Below are 27,644 nucleotides of genomic sequence, written 5' to 3'. Positions count from 1 at the left end.
GTTAGCCTCATAAGCCACCTGGCCAGCTGCAGATGCCATATTCTTTTTCTTCTCTCCCCAAAGAAAACTTTTAAAAATTGTTTCTTTTTTCCTTTTTCTGTGACAAACACTACTCTTCTCCAATGCAGACGACTCTCTGAAGGCCTAGTGAAATGAAGTGTGAATCTGTCCTGAGGACTGTGTAGCAAATAATGGAAAAAAGTATAAAGCATTGGTCTGGGACTAACAATTATTCTGAAAGATTTGCTCAGAATCTGAACATCCCATCCTTTCAAAGAAAGAAAAAACAGGACAGCTGAGACTTCAGTGATCTCTGAATAGAAAAAGAGAATAAAAGCTCTTGCTGACATTTGCATGTGCCCACTATGTTCAAAGGACACTTGGCTCAGGGGATGCTCCTAAAAAGTAATGCCCACATTCATTTTCCTGAGCAGGAGGAAGAGAAGGAGGAAAATATGGGGAATTTTCACATATGCTTTAAAAATGCTAAGAAATTAAACCAAATCAAAATGGATGAGAGCACACCATGTAAAAGATAGGCCCTTTCCAGAACGAATGCACTGAACAAAGAGGAGAAACACATTTTGTGAAAAAGTATTTCACAAATGCAAGTTAATAACTTCACACTAAGCCATCAATGTAATTAGGCTTTCTCCAAAAAGCTTAAGCTATTAATTGGCTTATTAATATCCATTTGGCACAACACAATCATGAGAAACAACATGGGCTATGCAGGATGTGTCCAAGGCTTTCATTGTCAATAGTGGGCATAATACTGTTGCATCATGGCCTGGCATGGAAATATCCCACAGCAAATTTCCCAGCCAGCTGCATGACACAGCCTCAAATGCACCAGGGCAGGTCTTAATTTGGTATTGGGAAAAAATTCTTCCCTGAAAAGATTGTCAGGCACTGAAACAGGCTGCCCAGGGAAGTGGTGGGGTCACTATCCCTGGACGATTGAAGACACGTGGATGCTGCACTTAGGGCCATGGTTTAGTGTGGAGTTTGCAGGGCTGGGTTAACACTGGACTTGATAAATCTTAGATCTATTTCAAGCTAAATTATTTAACATGCATCACTACCTTTGGAAACACAGAAAGAAATGTCACTGTAAGCTGGACTCCAATTGAAGAATTTTCACATATTTAAGAATACAAAGAAATAAAGACTTTCTTACTTCATGAGGTCTTTCTGATGAGCTTTATAACCAGGTATACACTTAAGAAAGAGTAACCCTCAGCATACCACACTGATAGAGCCATATGCAGACCAAGTGCTTCACAGAAGTTGTACAGTACACATTCTGCTTGGAAGCACCAGTGCCTTTCCATGGTGAGTCAGGCTATCCCGTGTACCTGGGCAGGGAGTCACTCACCATGAGCCATAATTATATCTGAAATTTGAACACACTGAATGGGGAAGCAGCCCAAAGCCACTGTGCATGCTCATCAAAATACACTGTGCAATGCAGATAAGCTATTTTTTGCCGTAAATAAGTAGTAAATAATTACAATATCCAATAAATGTCAGATTAATTCAGATTAGCATCAAATTTTTGTGACTTCAAACATACCGTGGTACACCAAGGAGCATCAGTCATGAGTTCCTTTTACTGAAATGTATTTGTGGGCAAGTTATTAAGAGAATAATTTTAAAAAATCAGAAGAAACAGGTAATGGAATTATATTCCAGACATTAAATGTAGCCACTTTTCTACTCAAGTCTATCAATTGCCTACTTGTTTTCTAGTGTCATGAGAACAACAAAGGAACAACTCACACCCCTTATGTCCACTAGCACCTCCAAGTTTAAGAAGACAGCCAAGATATTTGAGTGATGCTCAGCTGTCTCAGGATTAGGCCTTCAGCAACATCAGATTGCAGAGAGAAGACTTCCACAGAGAACTGAGGATTTCTGGCCTGATCCATTTTCATGGGGTCCTCAGACTTCTAATTCTTGCAGCACTGTTGTGATCTGGAAAAATCCTTTCCAGAGCTGACTTTGAGAGACGTGGGTTTCTGTGCTCACAGTGTTACAGAAAGGAAACAAAGCATGAGGGACGACTACGGAAATGAACATTAATGATTATTATTAAGATCATTTTGCTTCAGTTAGAATGAACAAGTCAACAATTATACAGGAAAAATTAGCTTTTATTAAAAATGTTTAGTTATAAGCAATGATTTTCCAAAATTGTTTTAACTTACTAAACCTAAACATACAAAGTCAGAAGCAAACAAGAAATTGCTTGGTTAAAATCTTATTGAAGGTTAACTTGTCAGTAGTTCTATTAGATTTCCTGCAAGGCTTGCTTTTAAAATATCTTATTTATTGTTCTATTGGTTTTCCTTTACAGAGATGCTCATCCTCCAGTAGAGATGTGTAGTCAACAACATGGATGATTTGATTCATTTATACAAACAGAGGAAAGAAAAAATGAGTTGCATCCATCTCTGAGCACAATGTCAATGCTTGCAGAGGATTCAGAGCTCCCTATGCTGGCTGCTGAAGCCCAAGGCAGCTCTTACACTGACTGCAGTGTGCACCATACCAGAATGGCAACATACCAATTTCATATTAATTTATGAAAGTACTCTTTGGTCACAAACATCCTGTACCTACCCAGTTTACAGTGCATCAGATGCTACTTTTCACCCTTTTCAGTAGCTTGTTTTATTTGTTTTATTCATGCCATTCAGATTTTCCTCATGCATGTATATTCCATTTCTGTGTGCATGCATGTGCACAAAGTCTGAGTTGTTTCTATGTAGACACATCAGGATAGAAAAAAAGGATGTCATTTACCTTCTGATAGCTTTCAGGTGTCAGACTGCAACAGCTCTAGACCAAAATAGCCTTTTATTGGAGTCCCCACGGGATACACAGTTCATCTTTAGGGTACCACATTACTGAAGTTTTCAAAATACACAAAATAAGAAATTTGTGATCCTGTTATATTCTTGTCTATTACACTGTAAAGCCACATTACTCAAACTCAAAGTTTTATTTTTGGTGGGAAAAGTTTAAGATTGAGTAAGGGAAAATCTAGCTGCTGAGAATGCAAGTAAGAGTGTCTAGACAATGATATTTTGCTTAAAAGGCACACCAAGAAAAGGCAAGCTAGGCTCCTCTCCTGATGGTTTAAACCTGCTCTATATTTTCTCTTTTATATATATGGATATGAATACATATGTGTGTATATCTACACAAATCAATGTATGAACACACACCTTTGAGCTTTTGAGAACAGAAAGTTCAAGAAGTAGAAATTACTTTAAATAAATAAGAACCACAGTAATAGGGGGAAGTTGGTGCTGTTATTTTTTTCCTGCATTATGATTATAATCTAATGACACAGTGATATGTTTATACCGTTTTTTACTTTACATCATTTAGTCGTATAAATGTGAGGCATAGGACTACCAGGTGCATTTTATCTTGCCTAAAGTAATTTTTATGGATCTTCTGTGTTCTTGCATTTTCACAAGGAATGGTCACTGCTCTAAGAAGTATGAAGAGAGTTGAGGATAAGGACGTTCTAATAATCACAATTAAGATTTATTTGCCTCTAGGGTTTACATGTCAGAGCGTGGTGTGCATGCAAACACACAGAGAATGACAAGGACAGCGACGGCTGGATACGGCTCAAACCCAAGCACTGGTACCAGCATGGCTGTAGAATGCTGATCCTCTAAGAACTTCTTGTTTCCATTAGCATAAGCTTTGTGACATAATGCATCATTTCCAAAATTGGCACTATTCCATCTAAATGGTCCACATATGTTGACAATTAATGTTAAGAGGTATGAGATGATTACTAACTTCCAGAAAACGTTTAACAGAAGATGCCCATATAGTAGTCACAATTAGAAGTTTAACAGCTGAAGGCTGAATGTAAAGATCTTTTCAGCTGTATTGTTTAAAGAAGTATGACTATCACAGTGAAGTTATTTACATACAAGGCAACGATAGTAAAGATTTCAATCCAGGACACAGCAGATTGTTTAGAGAGTGGATCACATTTTCTGTGAAGTCTGAAATATTTCTTACAACGTTGTAAATTCTACCAATAGCTAGTCAACAACATAAACCAGACAAGAACTTTTAAAAAGCTATTAAGAGCTTGGTCCTGCATTTCTGAGTCCCCAAAATCTACCAACAGAAGACTATAGGAATTTTGAATGTTTAACAGTTGCAGGACAAACCCCCCAGAAAACTATTAAATGTTGCTTCTTTTCTGTACTTATTAAATATAAGTATTCAATTTATTTTCTTTGGTTTTTAAATTACTATCCCTTTGTAGCTACAATATGAAAACAAACAAACCCCAAAGCACTAATAATTCCCCTCTCCCCTCAAAACAGTGATTAAAAAAACTCCAAATGAAACAAAAAACATATCCAGAAAGTGTAGCTGTTACTTCATTATAAAACTACCGTGCAAAATAGAGGTTTATACTGGTCAGAATTGCAATAGCAATTGGAAGTTTACACTTAAGGAGTGACTGTAAGTATTGCTTCTCCTGAATAACAAAAATTAAAACTGATTAGGCACTTGTTTTCTTGTTTAATGAAAGCTGACTCAGTGTGCGTACAAATGACAGAAATCCTCTCTCAAAGAATGCTCTGTAGTGTAACAACTGTACTGTACAACAGTCCCTGATTCAGGAGAGCAGAAAAACATGTGCCTATTACTTACTTTATTCCTAAATTTTACTGCTATGAATGGGCTGGATACATATTCAAGTGCTGTCCTGAATCAGGATATGTGTTGAATTTGGAGTTTTAAAAGATACTACAGTGGTGAGCAGCTTTTCATTATACTACAATAGCAAGTTTATCTAATTTGACTCTGCTCTCCACAGTATTATCCTAATACTTCCCAACAGAAAACAGGCATAAAATAAATAAGATAACCAAAGATTACATAATAAATATGCTACTATGTGGGAGAAAAATACATTGCAATATAAGGCTCGGTAGTGTTGCACAATCAAGAAAACATTCCAGGTGCTCCAAAACACAACTCCCAATGTACAACACCAAGTTATCCCTACCCACCTGAAAAAGATTGGGAAGTAACAGATTAAACTTCTATTACATTAAACATCTGAAAATGCAAACAAGTGGTAAAGTGTTTTGCTGCCTTTGCAGAACACCATATGAATATTCTTGAGTGCTGCAATTGTCACTGCTGATGAAGGAAAATTTAACAGATTGGATTTTTGAAAACTCTCATAATCAAATTCCTTCTGGCTTACAAAGTTACCAGTGTCCATACTGACTCCTAGTATTATGTTTGAAAGGAAAACAAACTCAGAAATTTTGCTGCCTCCGTTTCTTTGCATCCATCGCATCTAGGATAGGTTGCCTCTTTGCAGTGTACCTCTGACGAAGCTCCTCAATTTCTCGTTCCATCATAGGGTCCAAAGCCTTTAGTCTCATCTGTAATTCTTCTAAACTCAGATTTTTTAACTGCAAAACAACCAAACAAAAAGTATTAGAAGCTGTTTTCAAAAAAAGAGAAAATCATTGCCTTTCATAAACCTTTAATTTATTGCATGGAATCATCTGCATTTAAAATGTGTTCTTTGTCAGACCTATGTGGTTTTTTCCTGATGTAATTTAGTGCCATTCTGCATTTCTCTTTTGTTAGAATTGCCCATGTGCCATTCAGTCACATTATTCACCAGTGTGAAAACAGTCAACAAATTTAAAATAGCACATATAATTTCCTCTTATGAAAGGGATAATCTTTATTTTGTTTGCAAATAGTCTGACATTGTAAACAAGCATAGTACCTAACTCATGGGTAAAAAAACCCAAACTTTTCTGAATCAACTACCAATGAGTCAATACTTCATTCATGAATCTAGGGCAGGCTTCTATCAACACAATCTGATCTGTTTTCCCTGAGGAATTAACTGCTACTTTTGATCTTTATTTTTATCAGCAATTGAGGCATATAACACATACTGCTACATACAGTCCAAACCCCAGCATTATGACTTCTGCTAACAGACAACACCGCATATAGTAAACAAATGATTTAAAGTCATAATAAAGAGAGTGGGCATATCAGAAATGCGTAACAGAGCATATGGAAAAGATGCACATTCTCATGCAAGATCATTTTAACCATAAGGTTCCTAATGAAGAAGGGAATTAAACCCCACATGTCAAAATATCTTTGAGGACTAAAGATCCCAAGATCTGTATGAGCCTTCAGATGTGCTCAGCAATGTCGGTCTTTCAGAATCACAGAATATGCCAAGGTGGAAGGGACCCACAAGGGTCATCAATGTCCAACTCCTGGCCCTGCACAGCACAGCACAGCCCCAAGAGTCCCATCAGGTGCCTGGGAACATTGTTCAAGTGGTTCTTTAACCCTTTCAGGCTCAGTACTGTGATCACTTTGCCAGGGAGCCCTTCCAGTGCCCAACCACCCTCTGGGTGAAGAACCTTTTGAAATGTCCAACCTAAACCTCCCGTGACACAACTTCAGGCCATTCCCTCGAATCTGTCACTGGGCACCACAAAGAAGAGATCAGTGCCTGCTCCTCCTCTTTCCCTCATGAGGAAGTTGTAGACAGCAGAGATCTTCCCTCAGTGTCCTCCAGGCTGAACAGACTAAGTGACTTCAGATGTTCTTCATATGGTTTCCCCTCCAGACCCTTCACCACCATCTTTGCCGCCCTCCTTGTGACACTTTGTTTGCCCTTCCTTGCTTTCTTCCAAAGACTCTTCTTCTCCTTATGAAGGAAAGAGTTGTCTCCCAAGGCATCAAACATAATCCATTTTATTGCACTCCTCCCATTTAACATAAAGAAAAAAGACAGGGGAAAGGAATTCCTCAGTCACCCAGAATTTTGCAGAAAAAGACCTTTCCATTTTCAGAGGAAGAAAATATTAAAACTCTGCACTATTCTATTTAATTTTTAGCCCACTGATATATGTAACTCGCATATGATGCACTTTTCCATGAAGATATTCTCTTAGAGGAGTTAAGTGTCAGAGATTTTAAGTATAACGGGAAGAGAAGTCAGTGCCAACTCCACTGCTTAACTGATCCCAACACAGCACAGATGAAAGGAGCAATAAACCCACGTGTGACAGGAATAATTTATTTAGCACGTGTGACAGGAATAATGCATTTGGGGCTCCACAGACCAGCAAATGCATAAGGCAGACACTGAATAATCCTGTGTGTGTGTTTTGTGAGAACTGCCAGTGATGAAGTCCCTACCCACTCTTGGCCAGTCTGGACAGCCACTTATTCGCTCTCAGTCACCACTGTAGACGTCAAGCTTAAACTGCACAGAACAGACTCCAACTGATGTAATTACATAATTATTCTGCTCTGAAAAACGTTTTTTTCATAAATTAGCAAAGAAGAATGTGGTGGGTGAGTTTTTATTTAAATTTCAATCAAGAAACTGAGCCAGGAAACAGAATTAACTGCTCTTTAAAGATCATAGACAGCTGGGATGAATATTAAAATATAAAGAAAATTAGTTTTTTTAAGCCAGAGACCAAGAAACTTTCAGAATTATCTCAGACACATCTCCCAGGAGATCCAGATAGCCACAGTACTCATCTATATGAACAGCTGATATTCAGGACACTTAAAGGAAGGAAATGGCAGAAAACAGAAGAGTTAGGAAGGTCTTACCTATCTGGCATCAGATGAGAAAACCACTTAATCAGCCACAGCTCAATCTGGGAAATTATGTGTGTGTGTCTGTGCACATACGTTTCCTTGGCAAATTAAAAAATATGTTTCTTTGACTTCTGTTTGTGCTATAGGTATTACAACACAAACCCTAAAAGCCTGCAATAATCCAAACACTGAATGCAACAGCAAATATATCAAATAAGATGTGTAGAAATATCTCAAACAAGATATTTCATTACTCCTATGTAATTTATTGCCCTGCATAAATAAATATTTTGGTTCAAATTCTTAAAGCAATAGAGCCCAGCATTCATTCATTTCCATTTGCAAACAGCTTCCAATTTAAACTGCCATAAATAATTCACCAAGTAGCTTGTAGCAGTAACTACTGGGGCTACTGGCATTAATGGGAAGGGAGAGGGAAGCAGTCAGTAGCACAAGCTATAGGAATTCACAAAGGATTTAAATTTTATTTCAGTAGCTTTTTAAAAGCTGTTAAATGTAACACATTGTTACAATTACAATTGTAATCAGGATAGCATTTGTGTGATAATAATAGATAATTCCATTTCTGCCACTCCACATAACAGACCGAATTATGTTCTTTCAGAGATCAAACACCCACAACCACACAAGAGACAGTAATTAGTGTCAGGATGGGCCACTTCCAAGACAGAGGTCATAATGGAGTTCTGGTAGCAGCATTTGCCTTCACTGGGACCCTTTATTTCACCAGATAATCACATTTGGGATTTGGGAAAGCAATAGTCCAAAATCCAACTTACAATGCCACACACAGACACAGCCTTTTAGAGTGAGTACACTTACCCAGTTTTCCAGAAGAAAGATTAGGTGTACAATGATAAAACTTTTCTCCTTAAAGATGTATTTGTTAACCCACTCATTAAAGAAAGTTACAATGCATAAGGGAAGCAAATCAAACAAGGAAGTCAAACCACGCCAGAGCCAGATGACATTAAATAATTTCTCCTCAAAGCTAATGTATTCTCAAGACACAGTCACAGGCAAAGAAGCCTCACTGAAATTCTCTGCTTTGCTAGGGCAAGGGAAATCAACTTTGCCTATGAAGAGACCAGACAACAGTCATCCTTATGGGACTAGAGCTCCCAGTGCTGCAAGCTGAGTGCCAGCAGCTCCTGCCTCCACCTTCTTCTCTCCCTGATCTGGGGGGAAATCCTGGTGGAAGGCAAACTTTCATCGACCCAAGTTCCCAAGTGGCTGAAGTATCTTCCACCAGCACCAACCTAAGATGGGACAAATATAATAAAAGCATAACTAACCTTCTAACTGAACTACAATTTTCTGTTATAATCCTTGGAAAAGGTAACTAAGCCACTTGGGAGACCAGTAAGTCTGGAAACATAGTACACTTTATCTCAAACTTCCAGCAAATGGGACACTAATAATTTAATTCCTTCTTGCTCATTTTTCAACTTATTTGTAATAGGTTAGAGGCTCTTCCAGGAAAGGCCACATGTAGATGTTAAAAAGGAGCAGAACAGAGAAGGAATCATGAGCAAGCTTTTTTTAATGTGACTGTCCTCATTACACTGGGATACAGTAAAAATCCAAAAGTTGAGGCAGCTCCAGGCATGAAGTGTTCCAGTTGCCATCAGAGCACAGGTCAGAGCTACAAGCGCTCCACAGACAGGTGTGCTGTCCTTGTGGGAAGGTGGCAGGAGCCTCTGCTGATCACCCCAGGGGTTTAAAATAATCCAGCATGATCATGCAAGGTTTGGTGAATACAAATTAGCATGTCATCAGAAGAACACTTCTTGTTTTAGTGGGCTGACCCTGTCTGGATGCCAGGCACTCACTAAAGCTGCTCTGTCACTCCCACAACTGGACAGGAGAGAGAAAATGTAACAAAGATTCACATGCTAAGGTCTGGGAGAGACCACTCACCAAATTCTATCATGGGACAAACAGAACTGAATCGGGGATACTAATAAAATTTACTTATAACAAAATCAGAGCAGGATAACGAGAAGTCAATTGGACTTCTGTTAAAACATCTTCCCTCAGTTAATCAGACTGTTAAAAACACCATCCCTCCACCCCTCCCTCCTTCCCAGCTATACATACTCCTTCCCCCACCAGTGGAGGGAGACAGGGAATGGATGTTTTGATCAGTTTATCACATGTTGTTTCTGCTGCTGCTCAGGGAGAGGTGTCCTTCTGCAGCTCCAGTGTGGGGTCCCTCCCATGGGAGACAGTCCTTCATAAACTTCCCCCATGTGAGTCCATCCCATGGGCATCAGTTTGCACAAACTGCTCCAATGTGAGTCACTCTTCCACAAGGTGTAGGCCTTCCAGGACAGGCTTCTCCAGCATGGATCACACACAGGATCACACAAGTCCTAGCAGGAAACCTGCTCCAGCAGGGGCTCCTTTCTCCGCAGGTCTGGAGGACCCCACCAGGAGCCAGCTCCAGCACAGGCCTCCCACAGATTCACAGATTCCTTTCCAACATCCTCGTGCTCTCCACGGGCTGCCAGGTGGATCTCTGCATTGCCATCTACCTCTGTGAACTGCAGGGGCACAGTCGCCTCACCAGAGGCTGCAGGGGAACCTCAGCTCCAGCACCTGGAGCTGGAATCTCCTCCCTCACTTCTTCCCTCCTGACTTTGGTGTCTGCAGAGCTGTTGCTCCCACACAATCTTACTCTGCTCCTCTCTGGCCACAATTACCACTGGCAATATCTTTTTTTTTCCTTCTTAAATATGTTATCACAGAGGTGTTACCACCATTCCTGACTGGCTCGGCCTTGGCCAGCAGCGGGTCCAGAGCTGGCTGGCACTGGCTCTGCTGGACATGGGGGAAGCTTCTGGCAGCTTCTCACAAAAGCCACCCAGCTACCAAAACCTGGCCACACAAACACAATACACCTATGCAAAAAACATTCTTACTCTGGTCATGACTGGTTTCAGGTGGCTGGTTTTTCTGTGTCCTCAGTGAGACACAAGGAACTTTTCTCTCACATAGTGATGCACTCACCTCCCAGAACCAAACTTCTGCAAGGGAAGTGCAACAAGTTTTACTCTTTTTGTCTTTTGGTCTGACTTCTTGCATCCCATATGGACCAGGTTTATTTGGACCACTATTTTCAGCAAATCAAAGAATAATTACTTGCAATCAATACTACTGCCTGCAGGAGGACCCACACAGTATAGAACTTTTTTTTTTTTTACAATCCTTGTCAAAATTCTGGCCAAAAGGGGCACTTGGAAAATAGGCGTGCATTCCTGTCTACAGACCTGAGTTCTGAGCAATAAGCTCAGAAGGAAGAACATAAAGTACAATCAAAAATGGACTCTCAGAAGTCAAAGAGTACAATGTAAATCCTGACTACTGGATCCCACATGTGTCCAGCACAGGAGCCAGAAGGATGGACCGAGTATCTGAGATACTTGGTGGTACCTGCAGTCCATGGATTTAAGTGAGGGGGTCTGGAACTCAACAGCCACACTTGGCTAGCTCATATGTGTAGCCATCCAAACTTTTCAGGGAGTGGAAGCCAAAGTTGTGATGGATGTAGAACACTATAATCTTAATCCATTCTGGACAGCAAGAGAAGTAAATAAAACCTCTATGCCAATCATGTTTTCAATATGATAAAAGTAGATTTCATTATTAATTCCATAATGCCTGAGTTACCATTGCAAACCTCCAGTCTATCAAAGTAAATGATGAAATACTGCTATTAAGCTTGTGCAACAAAAACAAGCAAATGCATTTTCAGGGTTTAAATTTTTAAGAAAACAGATATTCAACCAAAAAGTAATCTCTATCAAGTTTGTTGTGTTTACTTGAAAAAACAAATTCTTCCTAGCAACTGCTTAAATGAATCTTACATGCAACATGCCTATTAGGGGCCTTTGATTAAAAAAATATGGATTATTAATACTATATTCTGAGTCATCTATTTTCCCATCTGCTATCAATTCCTATAGTATGAATTACCAACAGAATGGCTAACAACAATTATTGCATCAATGGCAATTGCAAAAGGGTGTTGCCCACAGCACCTTCTAAGATTTAACCAGTGCATATCTTGGATTTTCTTGTGTGTTAGTGGTTTAAGATAACAGAAACTTTTCTGTCCAGCTATTCACTTCCCTCTGTCAAGTAGAGTTTTCTTTTATCAAGTGGAATGAGGTCCACTTCAAACTCCTTTTTTTTACTGGTATAAAAAGTTAAACTTGAGTCAGAATCCAAAAGGTACAAGATAGGGCTTTCTGCCCAATTTATCTCTACTACGAATTCACATCCAAAATCTGTGAATCTCACTAGTGAAAACATTGTCACACACTTGTGTGCAAGGAAATACTCCCCAGCTACTGCAGTCTGTTCAGCTGCTTCCAGGCAGCAGCAGCAGAACTGCTTCATGTTTGCTTACACAGCAAATCCTGCTGACCCTGCCTAAGCAGTGCCAGGTGAGGATGAGCTGTCTCAGGCACCCACTGGCCACACAGCAGAGCTCTGACCTGCTGCCATCCCCACCCCTGCTGTCACTGCAAATCAGTCTCAAGAAAAACTGGGATGGGGAATGGAATGAGGGCATTTATTTCAGGGTGTCTGAAGAGCAAGAATGCTTGTTGCAATGCACAAAGTTATACAAATATAAAAAGGACCTTATTTATTGTAACAATTTATAGGAGAGAAGGACTGACAACTGTCGAAAGCCAAAGTTCATTGCACAGGACTGCAGTTACCTTAAGCATCTTGGGGGGTAAAATAAGCATATAAGGAAAAAATAAAGATAGAGAAGGTAATGTATTTTTAAAATGTTTTTCTAGGGATAAAAGTGTATTTAACTTCTCCATTATTAATTCCTATTTTCACTAGTAGAATTCTCTCTGCTCTAACATTAAAGCTGAATGTAATTTTAGCAACACAAACCTAAATCTTAGTCAGTACCATCAATATTTTTCAGCTCTAGGAGACTTTTATCAGCTTCATACAAAGTGACATTTCAATAGAAATCACCACTAGGAACAAGACAAACTTTTCTGTAGCATTAGTTCATACTGTTCTTTGCATGCTTTTTTGAATAGCACCCAGGGCTCTCCTTTGAGCACATTAAGTATTGCCAGCACTAAAATTCAAAAATCATGAGCTGAGTCATTTATTTTCATTAAATTATCCTTAAAGTTAGATTCCTAATATAAGATGTCTTTAAGAGAAGTGAAGTGTCTTTTTATTTTCTCATTAATTTTTAAGTCATCAGGATGCAGATAAAATCTAAATATTTCTGTAATTAAAAAGGCTAAAAAGCTCAGGGGAAAAAAGTGTAGTAGTCAAAAACTTCAATGAACAATCCTGATTATTGGAACTGAAATCTAAGGAAAAGCACAGCTTATCATGAAGAGCAGTGTAAAATTAGCAATAACGTCTGTTGCAATATTACCCAGTTCCTGACAAAACAGTGAGGCAGTGTGCATTGATGCTTTATCATATCCTAAGCATTTCAAACATAGTTTATGTCAGTTTTACCTACTATAGCATGTGGTGTTCTTGGAGCTATTTAGGCATATAGTTCTCACTAATACAAAGAGAGCACCATGAAAGAGTCTGAACATGGGAAAATAAACTGAAGCAATGTATCTCAAAAACTCTGTAGCCAGTAAACTTCCATTTTAAGTATCTTCAAGATCAAATCCTTAGTATCTCATAGAAAATGTAAAAAATAATGTGTCTCTCTTTCCCATGCCATTTACACAGGGTGTGTTGTTACACTACATGCTAGGGTCTACTGAAGCATGATACTTTAATTTGCTATCACCTTCTCTTTAGAATTTCATCATCCATCACAGACATTTTAAAAATTGCTTTTAGAGTATCACAGGCAAAAATTCACAGTTTGGAATCCCTTAGAGAAAATCTTGGTGGCTTTTTATATCCTGTGATTTTTTATACCAGGAATCTCAAGCTTAATTGTACAGTTTGTCCTGAAGAATACTACAAATGTTTATAGAAGCTCCCAACAGAGTAAATAAGCTAAAGATGAGGAAAAACACTCCATCTGGATATTCACCATGCTGTTTAAACTTCATTGCAAATACATCCACACAGTGTTGATGGCAAAGTAGCTACTACACCTGATCTAAAAATATGCAGGATTTCCCCCTCAGCCCCTTCTGCTTTTGGAGGAAAAAAAAAAAAGGAAGGCAACCAAAAAAACCCAAAATAACACCCAAAACATCCTTTCAAATATTACCAAGCAAAGATATAAGGGTTTAAAAGGAAGAGGGACTCTTTCTTTAAAGCTCTTAGCGTAGCAAGTAAGTAGCATCAAAAAGTTAAAAGCATTTTATCTTTATTAATCTATAGCTCTCCAGGAGCAATAGCAAGTGCTTCTAAATAATCCTTCATCCTGAGCTCAGCTATCAGCAGGTATATTGCAGTGTCCTTGAAATACCACATTTCAGCTACTGCAGCTGTAATTCAGCTTCATAAACACAAATATTGCCCTCATATCCTCACATCCAAAAGCTTTTGCAAGTTAAGCCACTGCCTCCCTCACATCTGATTCTTCCATGAAAAGAGCATTAAAAAATATTCAGAAAAGTATTTTATTTTTGTAAAATTCTACTCATCTACACATAAATGCATGCTGTATGTATTAAGAACAAAGATATAAACTGTTAGGGATGAGAAACACTTTAAAAACCCCATTTGTTGAAGACACCAAAACACTGTAAAAATAAATTTTAAAATGAAAGAAGCTCCTAGTTTTGCTAAAGTATTTTGTAAATACAAAAATATAGTGAAAAGTAAAGACATAAGTAACTTGAAGTAAAAGCCCTTAGGTTAAAAAAAGCTGTATTAAAAATCTAAAAATTATTGAATGCATAATGATGTATTTTAAAGCTATTTTTCCTCAATAGTCCATTTAAGATTATTTTCAAAAGAGAAAGAAAAATAGAAATTCAAATAATAGTGAGTTTTGACACACAATGCATGCACAGCAATAACTCTCAGACTGAGAAAAGCATTTAAGCTGAAGAGCAATGCAAGAGGATAAAAGAATTTTAAACATCAAACCTTAAGTGTCCTGCTGAGGGATAACATATGATAATCCCAATCTTCTGATAAGCATAAAAGGTTGATAATCAAAACTAAACCAGCAAAACGAAATATTCCTAACAGGAAAAGTCTGTTGGAAGAGACACTCAACCCCCAAACCCAAAACGCACACGAATTGTTATCTTATTTGCTGGGAAACCTTGACTTAGCTATACTCTTTATAAGGAAGATAATTCAGTTTAGTTTAGAACAGCTAATTCACAAAGGCCCTAGGAATAACAAATTATCTTTAATAAATGTAAAAATGATAGACATACTCTTTGCTGGGGTTTACTTCATGCAGAAAGCTTTTAGTCCAAAGACTCAGGGCAATTTATGAGCAACAAATGCTAGGTTTATTAATCATTGGAAGAAGGAAGAAAATACAGCAAAGGCAGCAAAAAACTCTGAAGAAAACTGAGGCATCAGTTGAAAGAGGCCTGCAAAACCTCAGAAATTGTGGAATCTGAACTTGCAGCAACTCAATAAAGACTGGGCTAAGCAGAAAGATTTAACTGAGCTGTTAATCTCAGTTAGCAGGGAGGAGAGCCCTGCCTCAGGAAGGCCTGCAGGTTACCACCTTGGGAGAGGGACTGGAGGAGGATGACAGCCAAGCACACCGAGCACACTTAAACACCAACACAGAGCCCATGGATGCTGCACACAGGGACTGACTGCAGTGAACTGCAAGGGCAGAATCCATCTCCCAGTCTGTAGCATCTTCGCCAGACAGCACCAAGCTTTCTTTTCTGTACAACTTAAAAGATCAAAGAGAAGCACTGTTGGTTTTTAAAGAATGTGTTGAGACACATTTCCTCAAAAGTTCTTTATTCCTTCCTCAAACATTTTCTGGAAACCCTTTTTCCCCTGCCAGAACTACTTGACTACTATTTAATTTGATGTGGTTCACAGTATTTAGCTTGATGTGGTTCACAGTTCACCTAAAAGACCTGGGTGCCCAGTAGCAGCATCCTGGCCCATAGATGAATGGTACTGTTCCACTCCTGCATGGCATTCGGCAGCTTCCTGAATCACAGGGGATGGAGATCTTATTTGCTGGTGGAAGTTTTAGTGTTATGAAAATTGATTTAAATTGTTCAGGCTTAAGAACTGAGCAGATTTTTAAAAATCTCTTTACACCAAAACAATAGTTTATTAACTGTTTCTGATGCTGCCTTCCACTGAAGTCCTATCTATAAATCATACCAATCAGGCACTACAGTTTCAGCTGGTTCATTAAGGTGGATTTGGTTTTTCTTTTGTCAAAATGCACCAGCCCCATACTTGGAAAACACATAATAAATAAACACTATCAATGAACCTGATGAAATCCACTGCATGATGGGCTAAATCTAGCAGACATCTACTGGTTTGCTTTTAATCCAGACTAAATTAAATCTAAAATAAGTGAACAAATACAGAAAGGGATAATCTATGAATAACACCACTTAGCTGGCAGCTTTTAAATAATATACAGGATCTCTTTTTTTACAAACATGTAGTAGACCACTCTAGTGCAAATAATATGCTAAAAAATATCCCAAAAATACAGAACATGATAATCACTGATAATCTGTCACATCAGCACACATTAATCAAGAGTTCCATGTATCAACGTACAACTAAAAGCAATGCTAAATTAAAAAAAACCCAGACTATTCATCTTAATGAACAAGAAATCCAGGGAATCTAGACACTGAACAGTACACTTAAGCATAATCTAAATCTAGTCTCTAAAACACAATCCACCTTTGTGAGAAGTGTGATGCTCACTCTCTATGAATTTAGAAACTACACTTATTAAGATTCAACGATTCAGTGGCATATTCATTTACTGAGTCCAGAACTGCTAAAATCATGTGCCAAAGAAATATTTTATTATCAAACATTTTGTCTGTGACTCAAACATCAGTGTGATCAAGACAACAATTAGCACAGCTCTTTCTTACCTTCACAGAACTCTCTCCTAGGAAGATCCAGAGAGTATTTATCTATTTGCCTTCTCACAGACAACAGAGCAACACTAGTTTATTCAATTAGGTTTTTCATAATCTGCAGATATAGTTTTGACTCACTACTCAAGGCTAACAGGTACTGTACAAGCTTTTGTGCCAATGCTGTTCATGAATCCCCATTCAAATTTAGAATGCTCACCACTCCCCTTCTGCACCTCTGGAGTGAATGATGACAATGACATAGCCCAAACTCAGGAATGGTACGAGCTCTGCAAACCCTCATCATGTGAAACACATCTCAGCTGAATCTTTCTGGCCTCTCTGCTGGTATTCCAATCCATCTCTGGAATGATTATTTAGGGTTCAATTAAGGGCTCCATTTTCTAGACTTAAAAATCCATTTTCTTTTTCCATAAAGAAAAAGAAAATAATCATAAAATCTTAGTATATCAACATTGAAAATGCTGGTAATGTTCAGGTGCAGAACATTGGTAAACTTCTAGTGTCTGTAGCTTGTAGTTTAGATCCCTCTCAAGAAAAACTGTTGGGAATTCAATCCAGGTTTTAGAATTGATTTTGTGTTTATAGATTGGAAACTGAAGTAGAAGCAAAGGCATAACCTATATTATTTCCAAACTTAACTATCAGGGCAGGAAATAATGTGAACTCACATGCAGCACATTCCTAGACCACACAAAACGCAAAAGAAAAATGTGAGCTAGAAAAATGCATTCCTCCAATGCAAGGTGTCAGTACTCAAACAAAATCCATGCTCAATGCAGTCAGTTGCTATACAATTCACAGGCTCAGCTCTAAATAAAAGTATGATTAAAAGCCAAAAAAAGTGTATTTCAGTGTGCAGTGCCTTGTGAAAGCAGTTCAGTAGCTTTGACCATCTTCATAGCGGTGCCCTTCCAAAATAAAAGATGAAAATACAAACTCTGAGGTTATTAAATGCCCTCACAATTTATTCAGAATACATCACTGGGGTTTCTGCTTACTCCTCAGTTTGAATAGTATCCTGCATTCAGAGATACAACACTGAAGACACACAAAGTACAAATTTATAGGACTGGTCATGTATTTAGAGTCATCGTTCAGTCTGTAAAAATAAAAAGAGGGTGAATAACTCCCTTATCACTGACAGATCTGATGGATATGCATGAGCTTAAACAGATGCAAGAAATGTAAGTGTCAAAAGACTGCCTGTCTTGGACCTTAAATATTAATTTAACAATGCACATGGGTTATTTCTTGTTCCAGTTATTGCAGAAATCTGGACATGAACACTAGAATTTACTGTGAAAAAAATCCCTACCCTCAGAAAGAAGTAAATATACAGCATACATCATGGAATTGATACAAAAGAAATTCATCTTATGTGCCAGTAGGATGCAGGAATGAAAAAGGAAGGAATCATGAGGATCTTTACAACTTCTACATCCCATCACAAAGAGAAAACCTCCGATATTTTAAAACCTGACATTAACATATAGCAGCAAATGCTAAGAGCCTCAAAAATATAATTATTTTAAGAATCCCCAGTACTAGTATCACCTCCCCTTGTTACCCAAAGAGAGAGATGTGTTTTCATTTGAAACTCAAATTATTTTCTGGGTACATTCTGTCAGTGACAGAGAAGTTGCTTTTGGCATTAAGCCACCATCTTCTGAAAAGCTGCCATGGTTTTGAATACAAATTGCCTTGTTGAACTACACCACATATTGAGCAGTGGACTCACTAACCAATTATTTTTCCTTGAAGAAACACAATGCCAGCTCAGGTCTGATGGAGGAAAAATGATACTTTTTCTGTTTAATGTCTAAAAAACTTATATTGTTACAGTCTGAAATCAGAGTGCACTCCAAGTCTAGATGTCCCAACATCCTATCGCCACAGAAATTCTGTAAGTAATTTAAGAATGCTATAGACATGAAGAAAGCAATGTCTTGTTGGGTTTTTAGACATCACTGAAAAACTAAGGTTTTCATTATAATTGTCCTAACTTCATTTCACACACATGTGCATGAAGTTGAAAGTATAAATACTGTATAAACTATGAGAATTGACAATGCTGTAAAAACAAATACATTAGAGAAAATGTAAAAAAAAAAATTGTTGCAATGAATGTCAAATTCACCAAAGGCTCCATTAAAAGACACAAAATGCAAATAATGCCTTCACAATATTTTTATAAAATCCAAAACCTAGGAAGATGTATTTTAAAATAGCAACATTACAAAGTTGCATACAAAAAAATTTGTGAACCTGGCCCATCAGTTAATTTTGTAAAAGAAGTAACTGTGCTTCTATTTTCATTACTGATTCTGACTTTATACTCCATTTGCAGAAGTTTTAGATTCTTGCCCATTTCAATTTCAAACAATATTCCTCTCTCCTCCATCAGTATCTCTTATTGATTTTAATACAGTCTACGAGAAAGATCTTATTCTGTTGATTTTTAACATTAATATCTCCAAATATCTTCCATTCTGGGAGTGTATTTATGTCATTTGATGGTCTGTATTACACAAGGAATCCTAGTTATTATGAACTAAATGCCTACTAATCTGGTTGTTGATGATGTTGTTAGAATGCCAGTCACGATTACCAGATCCTGGCCATTAGAATAATAATAGCAAAGGAGTATTTTCAGCAATTTAACAGTTGCTCCTACTTCAACAAATGTATTCTATTTATACTTCCCTAAGTAGGACCACAGTGCATAATAAGTTGCCTAGAAGCCGCCACATTGCAAAACTACAAGGCTAATTAATTTATCACATTAATTTGTTTTATTATGCTGAAAATATTTCACCTCTTTCTCACCAATATATCATACAACGTTTTGAAAGCAATATAATTTGAAAATTAACAGATTTGTTATTTAATGTTGCCATAACAACCATAGCAAATTGTGTAAGAAAATACCAAGCAATAAAGGATGAAATGCCATAGAAACAGATAAGAATAGAATAAGTTGTGTCAGTTCTAGCCTTAAGGAAAATTTTAGGCACAGAAAAGCTCATGGACAGAATTATGAACAGGTGGAGAAACAGAAAACGGCAGTTAATGTTGGAAAATTAAAAAATTAGTTGTATGGCATAGTGCCAGTGTCCTCCAACAGAGATTACATGCAGATTAGTTGAAACCTCTAAGAAAACTAAAGCACATTAGATAAAAATTCAGCACAGATAATGCAAGAAACTTGTTTTACTTTTGGGGTTTTTTTTAATCTTCTGCTTATAACAATACTGCTGCAGTGTTGCACAATATAAATAGTCAAAAGCCCTCAAAACCTGAATACAGTAATAGCCAAATTGCTGCCAGTTTTACATGGTTTTCTAAAATTCCCTCCAGCAGAAGGAATTAACAATTGACTTAGGAAGTTATGAAGGAATTCAAATGTAGGACCTATTTTCCTGTAGGTCAACCCACTACTGCACTGCATAATGAATGTAAACATGAGATGATATCACTTCATCTCTGCTCCTCACCTTTCCAATGACCTTTCAGAGAAAACATCCTGGAGCCTGAATTTTGTTAAACATGGAAGTCATACAGGCTGGATAACATGACGTTCCTACCTATGAGCAAAACATCTTTAAGGAATTTATTTCTCCTAAAATAAAAGTGTTATACAGATATCTCTGTATCACAGCTAAAGTCAACACACAGAGCAGTCAAATGCAAAGTTTTGTGTACAGGAGAAGAAATAATATATTTACAGCTCTTTGTTTGAAGAATTAATAAAGCCAAAATCAAACCTCCTTCCAGTGAAACTTCATTTTGGATGGAGTACTGCCTTGTACTGAGAGCATAATCAAGGAAAACCACTTTCTTATTGCATCTCTCTTGTTTCAAAGAAGGATAAAAAAGCAGATGACATCAAAATGGAGCCCAAAGATGGTATATTTAAATTTGATACAGCAAACATATGGAAACCATTATATAAGGAAGGGAATTGTTGCATAAAATGTTCAGGTGAGAGGCACTTAATGAAAGACAAGAATCTTGGGAGCAGCATAAAAAAGGATAGAAACTAAAGAAGAAGCTTCATTCTACACAAAATCTGATCTAAGGAGATAGCCAAAAGGGCCAGTCCTGCTGTGTGAAACCCTCAGGCTACCTTACATGACAATCTACCAATTCTGCAACTGTAGGGTGAGCTGGGAGACGGAGGAGGACAAGGGGGAGTTGGACATTTTTTGAGCATGACAAATTGACTCAGCTTGATTGATACATGGAGATAACAGAAATGAGCCAGTGTGCCCTTCTGTCCTGCCTCAGTCTTTTCCTAGCTCCCATTTCATGGGTATGCCACCCCTCTGTCCCTGGCTCCAGGCTACTGAGGCCACAATCAACCTTTCAGCATGACAAAGACTTTGGGCTACAACCCATCCTCCAGCACAGGTAACCATCCTGGATCCCTCTTCTCAAGAGGCAAATTAGTAGAAGTAGTATTGAAACTTAGAGCAAATTAACTTCCTTTGAAACCTCCACCTTTGCTGGAGGTCAAATTTGGTCAATATGACTCAAAAGTTATCAGGATAAACAGCACAATAATAGAAGTCTAATTTCCTCAAGAAACGGATAAAAAATATTATACAGCTAGATGGCACAAAAATAATCTTTGTACAGGGTGATTAAAAATTTGAAACACCAGTATGATTAAATTATTAGCAGAAAGCACACAGTAAGACTAAGTATCCCATTTTGGATAAGTATAGGTTGGGGGAGAGATCACAAAAATATATGAAAGATGACTGGGCTTTTATGACAAAGTGAATAAAATTGATTTTATACAGTACAACTTCTAAATCATATAAAGTATTTCCCCCAAAGCTCTGGAACAGGATTAGTAGTTTTCTCAAATTCAGTCTGTGTGCAAAACTGTAAACAAGTCATTTAAATGCAAGAGTGGGGGATTCTGCAGGGCTGGGGTCACCCAACACAGCAGCTTTTCTCTTTCTGGTATTCATAGCACCTTAGAAGAAACACAGAGATGGTGTATCGTCAGCACATTTTAGGATTCACAGTATATCTGACAGCAAAATTACAATACCAATACCTATACCAAAAAATGGCACATCTGAAAACCCAACAAGTGAAAATGCAGTACCAGCAAGCAAAGCTTTTGTACCAGTTATTTCTTGTAGACTTAGAAAATCAAATTGTAAACTTTTTTCTTACTTCACAATATTCTTCAAATGCCAAATGCCTACAATCATCAGTCATTATCAGCGAACCACACAATAAATGCTTTTGAAAACCTTTTTCTAAAATCATCTTACAATGTAACCTATTGCAATAGTTTCTTGTGTTCCTGTATTTCTTCCCTGTTCCAAGAGAACAAGAGCTGAGTATCATATTAATTTATTCTCTATATAAATTTGATCTTCCTACATTTATAAGAAGAATATGGGCCTATGAATGAGGCCCAATTGTGGATGTAGATGGTGACCTACTCAAGTGCTGAAGTTATACAACAATGACTTTTAAAGCACAATCTAACTTATCAATTGTTTTTTAGAAAAAGCCCTCACACCCTTGAAGAGGAAGAAATAGCATCTTTGGAATAAAGGTTTCAGGTGTCACCTATTTGAATCCTCATGTTGCTTCAGTGTTACTGAAGTAACTTCAGTTACTACTGACATTCTGACTTCTTCAACCAACTGCTCAGGCAGCTCTGGTTTAATTTGGAAGCACTCAAAATCTTCTCTCTCAGAAAAGCCTCCAGCAACTTGGCATCACATCTTCTCACCACTGTGCAAAACCATTGCTTTATCAAAACCACAATAAATTTAAAAGCAATATATACATAGCAGAGTCCACAACTCTTGTGATAGCACTGATGAAAATGTGACAACCCTAATACTTCAAAAAATGTTTTAATTAAACTGTTTCAGTGAAGCAATTGCTATTTTTACCTTTTACAATAGATTCTGATTATCATTTAAAACAACACAACTAATTAAAAGAAAAGCTTAAGTAACATTCACAGTCCTGTGAGGAGATATTTCACCAGGAAGTGAATCCTTATTAGTAAATTTTCTGTCCAGTGAGCTGAAAGGCATCTGCAGACCTATGGAATATAAAACACAGAGGAAAAGAAATCTGCAGGTATTGCAAAGTAAGTCACCACAGAGCCTACTAAAACTCTCCAAACACTGAGATTCTGCAGCACCACTAGGAAAACCAACCTTACCCCTGAAATAATTGACACTTTTGAGTGATGAGGACTACACCATTCATCCAGTTTTACTTCATGTTATCCAACATGGAACACTGAGGTCAGAAGGTGTTACTAAAACAAGCGCTATGATTGATTATTGCCCACCTGAACTGGAAACCAAAGGCAGTGGGGAAAGGAAGGCTCTCCCCCACTGGCACCCAGCACAGTACATGGTCCAGGACCACACAGTGACTTATCACAGTGCTTATCATATCCTGTAAGGCAGATGTCTTTTCCAAAAGCAAAGTTTGAAGTGCAGCCCAACTGTATTTAGATTCCCTGTATCACATCCTCATGACATTTGTGCTAATTTAAAGGATTCAACTAATTCCAGGTGGCTGCTTTGAAAATTTAGAAATTAGAACAAGTCTTACATGCTATGGTTAGTGACAAAGCTCTGATTGAACATGGCTCAGCTTAACCTTTAAATATGTATACTCTAAAAGTAAGATATGACTTCTTAACAGAAGCCTCCCACAGACTAAAAGTAGAAGCCCTTCTATACTTTAAATGTGAAGTTGCCTGGTATAACCACTCTAGAAGGAAGAAATAGAAAGGAAATTTTGGTACAGAATAGTCAGGAAATACTCCATTAATGATTCCTATAGATAAGAACTTGTAAAGCACCAGTGTCAGCATGAGCCTAACATTTACCAAAATCAGTCTTAAGACATTTAACAAAGTCTTGGCATGTCTCCTGTAGATTTCCCTAAACTGATACAAGTTTTGCTGCCTTTACAGCAAAATTCTCTTGCCTGCTTTACAGGTAGACATCGTTGCTATTAAGAAAGGTAGTAAAAATAATAATTTTTAGTCTGTACTTTTGTCCTTAAAAATCAACATATGCTTTTTTAATGTATAAATGTAGCAAACAGCCAGCAGGAACCACCACAGCAAGGCGAAAAACTCAAAGGATACATGAAGCATACAAGACATTATTCAAACATAAAAGATATTCCACGTTCATGAATGCATCAAACATGACTTAAATCTACTTAAATTTCCTGAAAGGTTAGTTATGATCATGGACTGTCTGGCAGTAGGTATCATGTACTTAGGCGCGTATAAGGTGAAACAAAGCATGAAGTTTGATGGCATAATCAGACAAAAAAATACAACTACTCCTAAAAAAACCCATATGGATAAGAGAGGCAGCTTTCACTTAAATACCTGACACCTACTCAATTGTCAACCACCTGCATAGAAAGTTCTTTGAAGCTTTAAAACACCATTTTACTTTCTTTCCTTCTTTCTTAAGAACAAAATATTCTTCAAGCTATTTCCCATTGGAAAATATGCTTTCATTTAACTTCAAAAATGGAATAGGTCTTATTTTAATCTTTCACCTTTGCTCATTTGAAGAAACTTGTAGTGTTGATAATAGAAGACAAACCAGATCTTACTTAAATTATGATTTAGGCTATATGTTTCTATCTTCTCAGGAACACTGAATTCCAGATTGATAGCTACTTGGGGTTTACTTGGGGGTGGTGGTGGTGTTTAGTTTTTTTTGTTGTTTGTTTTTTTGGGGCTTTGTTTTGTTTATTTGCTGGCTTTGTGGTGTATTTTAATGTTTTCAAAGCAGTCAATCCTGCAAAAGCAGTTGGCAGGATCACCAGACTCGTGACACAGTAGGTTTATTCATCAGGCACTCATTTTGATTTTTAGCTGAAAAACTCCAGTCTTCATTCCACAAACCATGGTTTGGGAATAGAGGATTCCCATGGCTCTGACACCAACAGCCATTTGCAAAAGGGACTGCATATTCCCGGCTGCAGACCGTGGCAGAGCCCCGCTGGATGCCGGGGGGTGTCTGTGGGGATGGACACGTGCAGCAGGGTGGCCCTGAGCGTCACCTCCCCCTGGCCCGGGCTGCAGGTACCACCCACCACAGCAGCTTTCCACCACCTTTGCTGCCTTTTTGGGAGACACTTCACCACTGACGGCCTAGAGCACTTGCTTTATTTTCTGAGTTAACTGAAGGATTATCATGTAATAAGAATGCAGTGCAATTGTTTGGCAGCAGGTTCCAAGAAATTAATACTTTTGTGGATCCAAGGTCGTCAGGACAAACTGCAAAAATAATGAACTCATTTAAAGTAGAAAATAAGATTAAGGAACAAAAACACAGACAATAGGAATCAGGATTGATTATGTAGCTGTAAGCATGGAAAATGCAAATCTATGAAAAGAAATAAGGGTATCTTTAGAAAAACAAGCAGCCATCTAGACATGAAAGTAATGCCAACATTATCACATTCCCATAGCTACAACTAAACCAGCCCAGGTACTCCTTCTTCCTCATCTGAGAATTTAACAAGCTTAAGTCCTAGAAGAGATAATGGAATATGGACCAAAGATTAAGAATTATTCTCTCATGCTAAGTCATTTGTCACAGTTTCCAGGCTTGCTGAAATTCTGGTCCTACCTCTAAAGAAAAACAAATGGCAAAAGGAATTGTCCAGATATTCTGTGTAAGTATTTTGAATTTCCTTCCTCAGGAAACAAGGTATAAGCATGAAGCTCAGTAACTTGCTTCGGTGAGTGCTTCTTGCATATGCATGGCTGGCTTCTCTTCTAAGACACTTCTCAGTCCCTAGTCACATTTAAACAGAGTGAAGATACTGATACTCTCACTGAAAAGCATTTTCAGCATCTTTTCTTCAGACACTGTAGGCTGAAGAAAACATGGAACAAACAATCTACTTCTTTTAATTTTAACTGCATAGTAATATTCAAAATAACAAAGTATAGATATTCCTTGTTTCACCTGAATCCAGTGAGGTAAACTTGTGATATTCCAAATTATGATATTTATAGCATGAACCCAATTTTCTTTAAAAAAAACCCAAACACTAAAACAAAACACAACCAAACAACACAAAACAACAACAGGAAAAAAACCAACCCACTCCCCAAGTAACTAAACCAAAACAACAAGAAAAAAAAAATCCCCAACAGAAAGTAACCCAAAAAACTGAACTCCCTGTAAACAGCCACAAAATCCCCAAGAGGCAAACACCAATCACTTCTGTAAGAACTAGCCTAAATAGCTTTGGGCTACTTCAATTTTTGTAGGACAAATCTAAGGGATTTCATTTGCATATAGGAAACTGAAGCAACAGATTTTATTTCTTTTCAACTCTTCCCAAAAATATACATGGTACGAAAAAAAAAACCCTTCCATCTCTTGGGAGATGGAAGACCACAGAAGTCTCCCTGGACAAACCAAATTCCAAATTCCTCTGCCCTGGGCTGGTCAGATCCATAGTTCAAATCCATTCCAGCCCCCATAGAGGGGCCTCAGGGGAGGTCAGAGGTCCAGAAGCAATGAATATCATTATGAATTTTGCTTCCATTAAGGTCTGATTACTGTGTAGTGGAGGAAATTTGCCACTGTTGTACTACACTAAGTATTTACAGTGCAAGAAATTCAGCTCACTAATAAAAAGGCAGTCATTCTCTTTCAGGTATTTTTTGTGATGCTTTGAACAAGTTGCTCAGCACTGTGCCTGTCAGTGGAAGTTCACCCTAATAACAGACTGCCCCATAGGCTCTCCTACCATCCCTTTTTTCTTTTTTAAATCTATGCCATAAAATTATACATCATATATATTTGATTTCCATTCAAATTCAACACTATGCATGGGAATACATCTCTATGCTACAGGTACTTTAGTAAAAATCTGTGAGCAGATTAATTTAAAAGCCATGGACAGCAACCTAAAGGAATTTTTGACCATGCAAAATGTTTTATAAGCAGTTCCATGTGTGCTGTTCTTCTGGAGTCTCACTAGAGACAAATAATGACCTTGTATTTGGTTCTCATTTACTCTGAATTAGCCAAACCTCCTGGTTTTAATTACATACTTAATACACCTGGCATGGTCTAATTACAGAAAACAAAACATCATTTAAACAAAGGGTGACCTTGAACTTAGTCTATCAAAATAATGGTTAACTTTAAGTTTTCAGTTTTTAATGAACTGCCAAGACATGCAATAGTGATTTTCCAAATGTGATCATACACCTTTAGAGCAACAGACTTATTGCATTAGGAAACATCTGTACACACCCTTTATGGCTTTCCTCATTATTAATGCAAATCCCTCTTAGATTTCAATAGTGCTATAAACAGTTCTATAGGTAAACACCAAGTCTGCACTACTGATAAGTTTAATGTGTTAGACTACACCAGATCTAGATTTGCCAAGCAACAGCTTGTAGGAGCTGACACTGAACTACTTTTAGTGGTTTTGTATGAGTATTGCATCTATGAACAAAGGGAACACAATGTAACAGCCATGACAACATGCCACAAAAGAGGCAACAAAGGGTTCTAATACCAGAAACTTAGTTAAATACATTGAGGATTCTACTGTTGTAATGTGGTTACTTATCTGCTTGAAACTGAATATTTGCTTTAATTCCCTTTTCAGCTGTGTTGAGGAGTTTCAGTGACAGATTGGTTTTAAAAGAATGTTTCAATATAATAATGAATTCACACATCTGATAATGTTTTTTAATTCTACTTGTGATCAAGTAATGCTAAGAAGCATATTTATTAAAGCATCTGGAATTTAAACATTCAACAGAATGTAATGCCTACTCAAAATTCAGTAAGGCCTAAAATTTCTGTAATATAACCAGATCATGTACCATTTTATATTGATTCTTGTTACAGTCCT

General features: G+C 37.6%; 1 protein-coding gene across 1 annotated transcript in view; it reads right to left on the bottom strand.

The window, feature by feature from the left end:
- Positions 1–2,135: 2,135 nt before the first annotated feature.
- STK3 (serine/threonine kinase 3) overlaps positions 2,136–27,644 on the bottom strand; it is a 127,689-nt gene continuing 102,180 nt past the window's right edge. Inside the window, exon 11 of the mRNA XM_059470844.1 lies at positions 2,136–5,477. Coding sequence (XP_059326827.1) covers positions 5,319–5,477 — 159 coding nt within the window. The 3' untranslated portion in view covers positions 2,136–5,318. The remainder of the gene's footprint in view (positions 5,478–27,644) is intronic.

This window comes from Ammospiza nelsoni, chromosome 1, assembly GCF_027579445.1.
Source record: "Ammospiza nelsoni isolate bAmmNel1 chromosome 1, bAmmNel1.pri, whole genome shotgun sequence".
In the NCBI taxonomy this organism is placed as follows: domain Eukaryota; kingdom Metazoa; phylum Chordata; class Aves; order Passeriformes; family Passerellidae; genus Ammospiza; species Ammospiza nelsoni.
The sequence above is the reverse complement of the archived record's forward strand: the minus strand, read 5'-3'. Positions and strand labels throughout refer to the sequence as shown.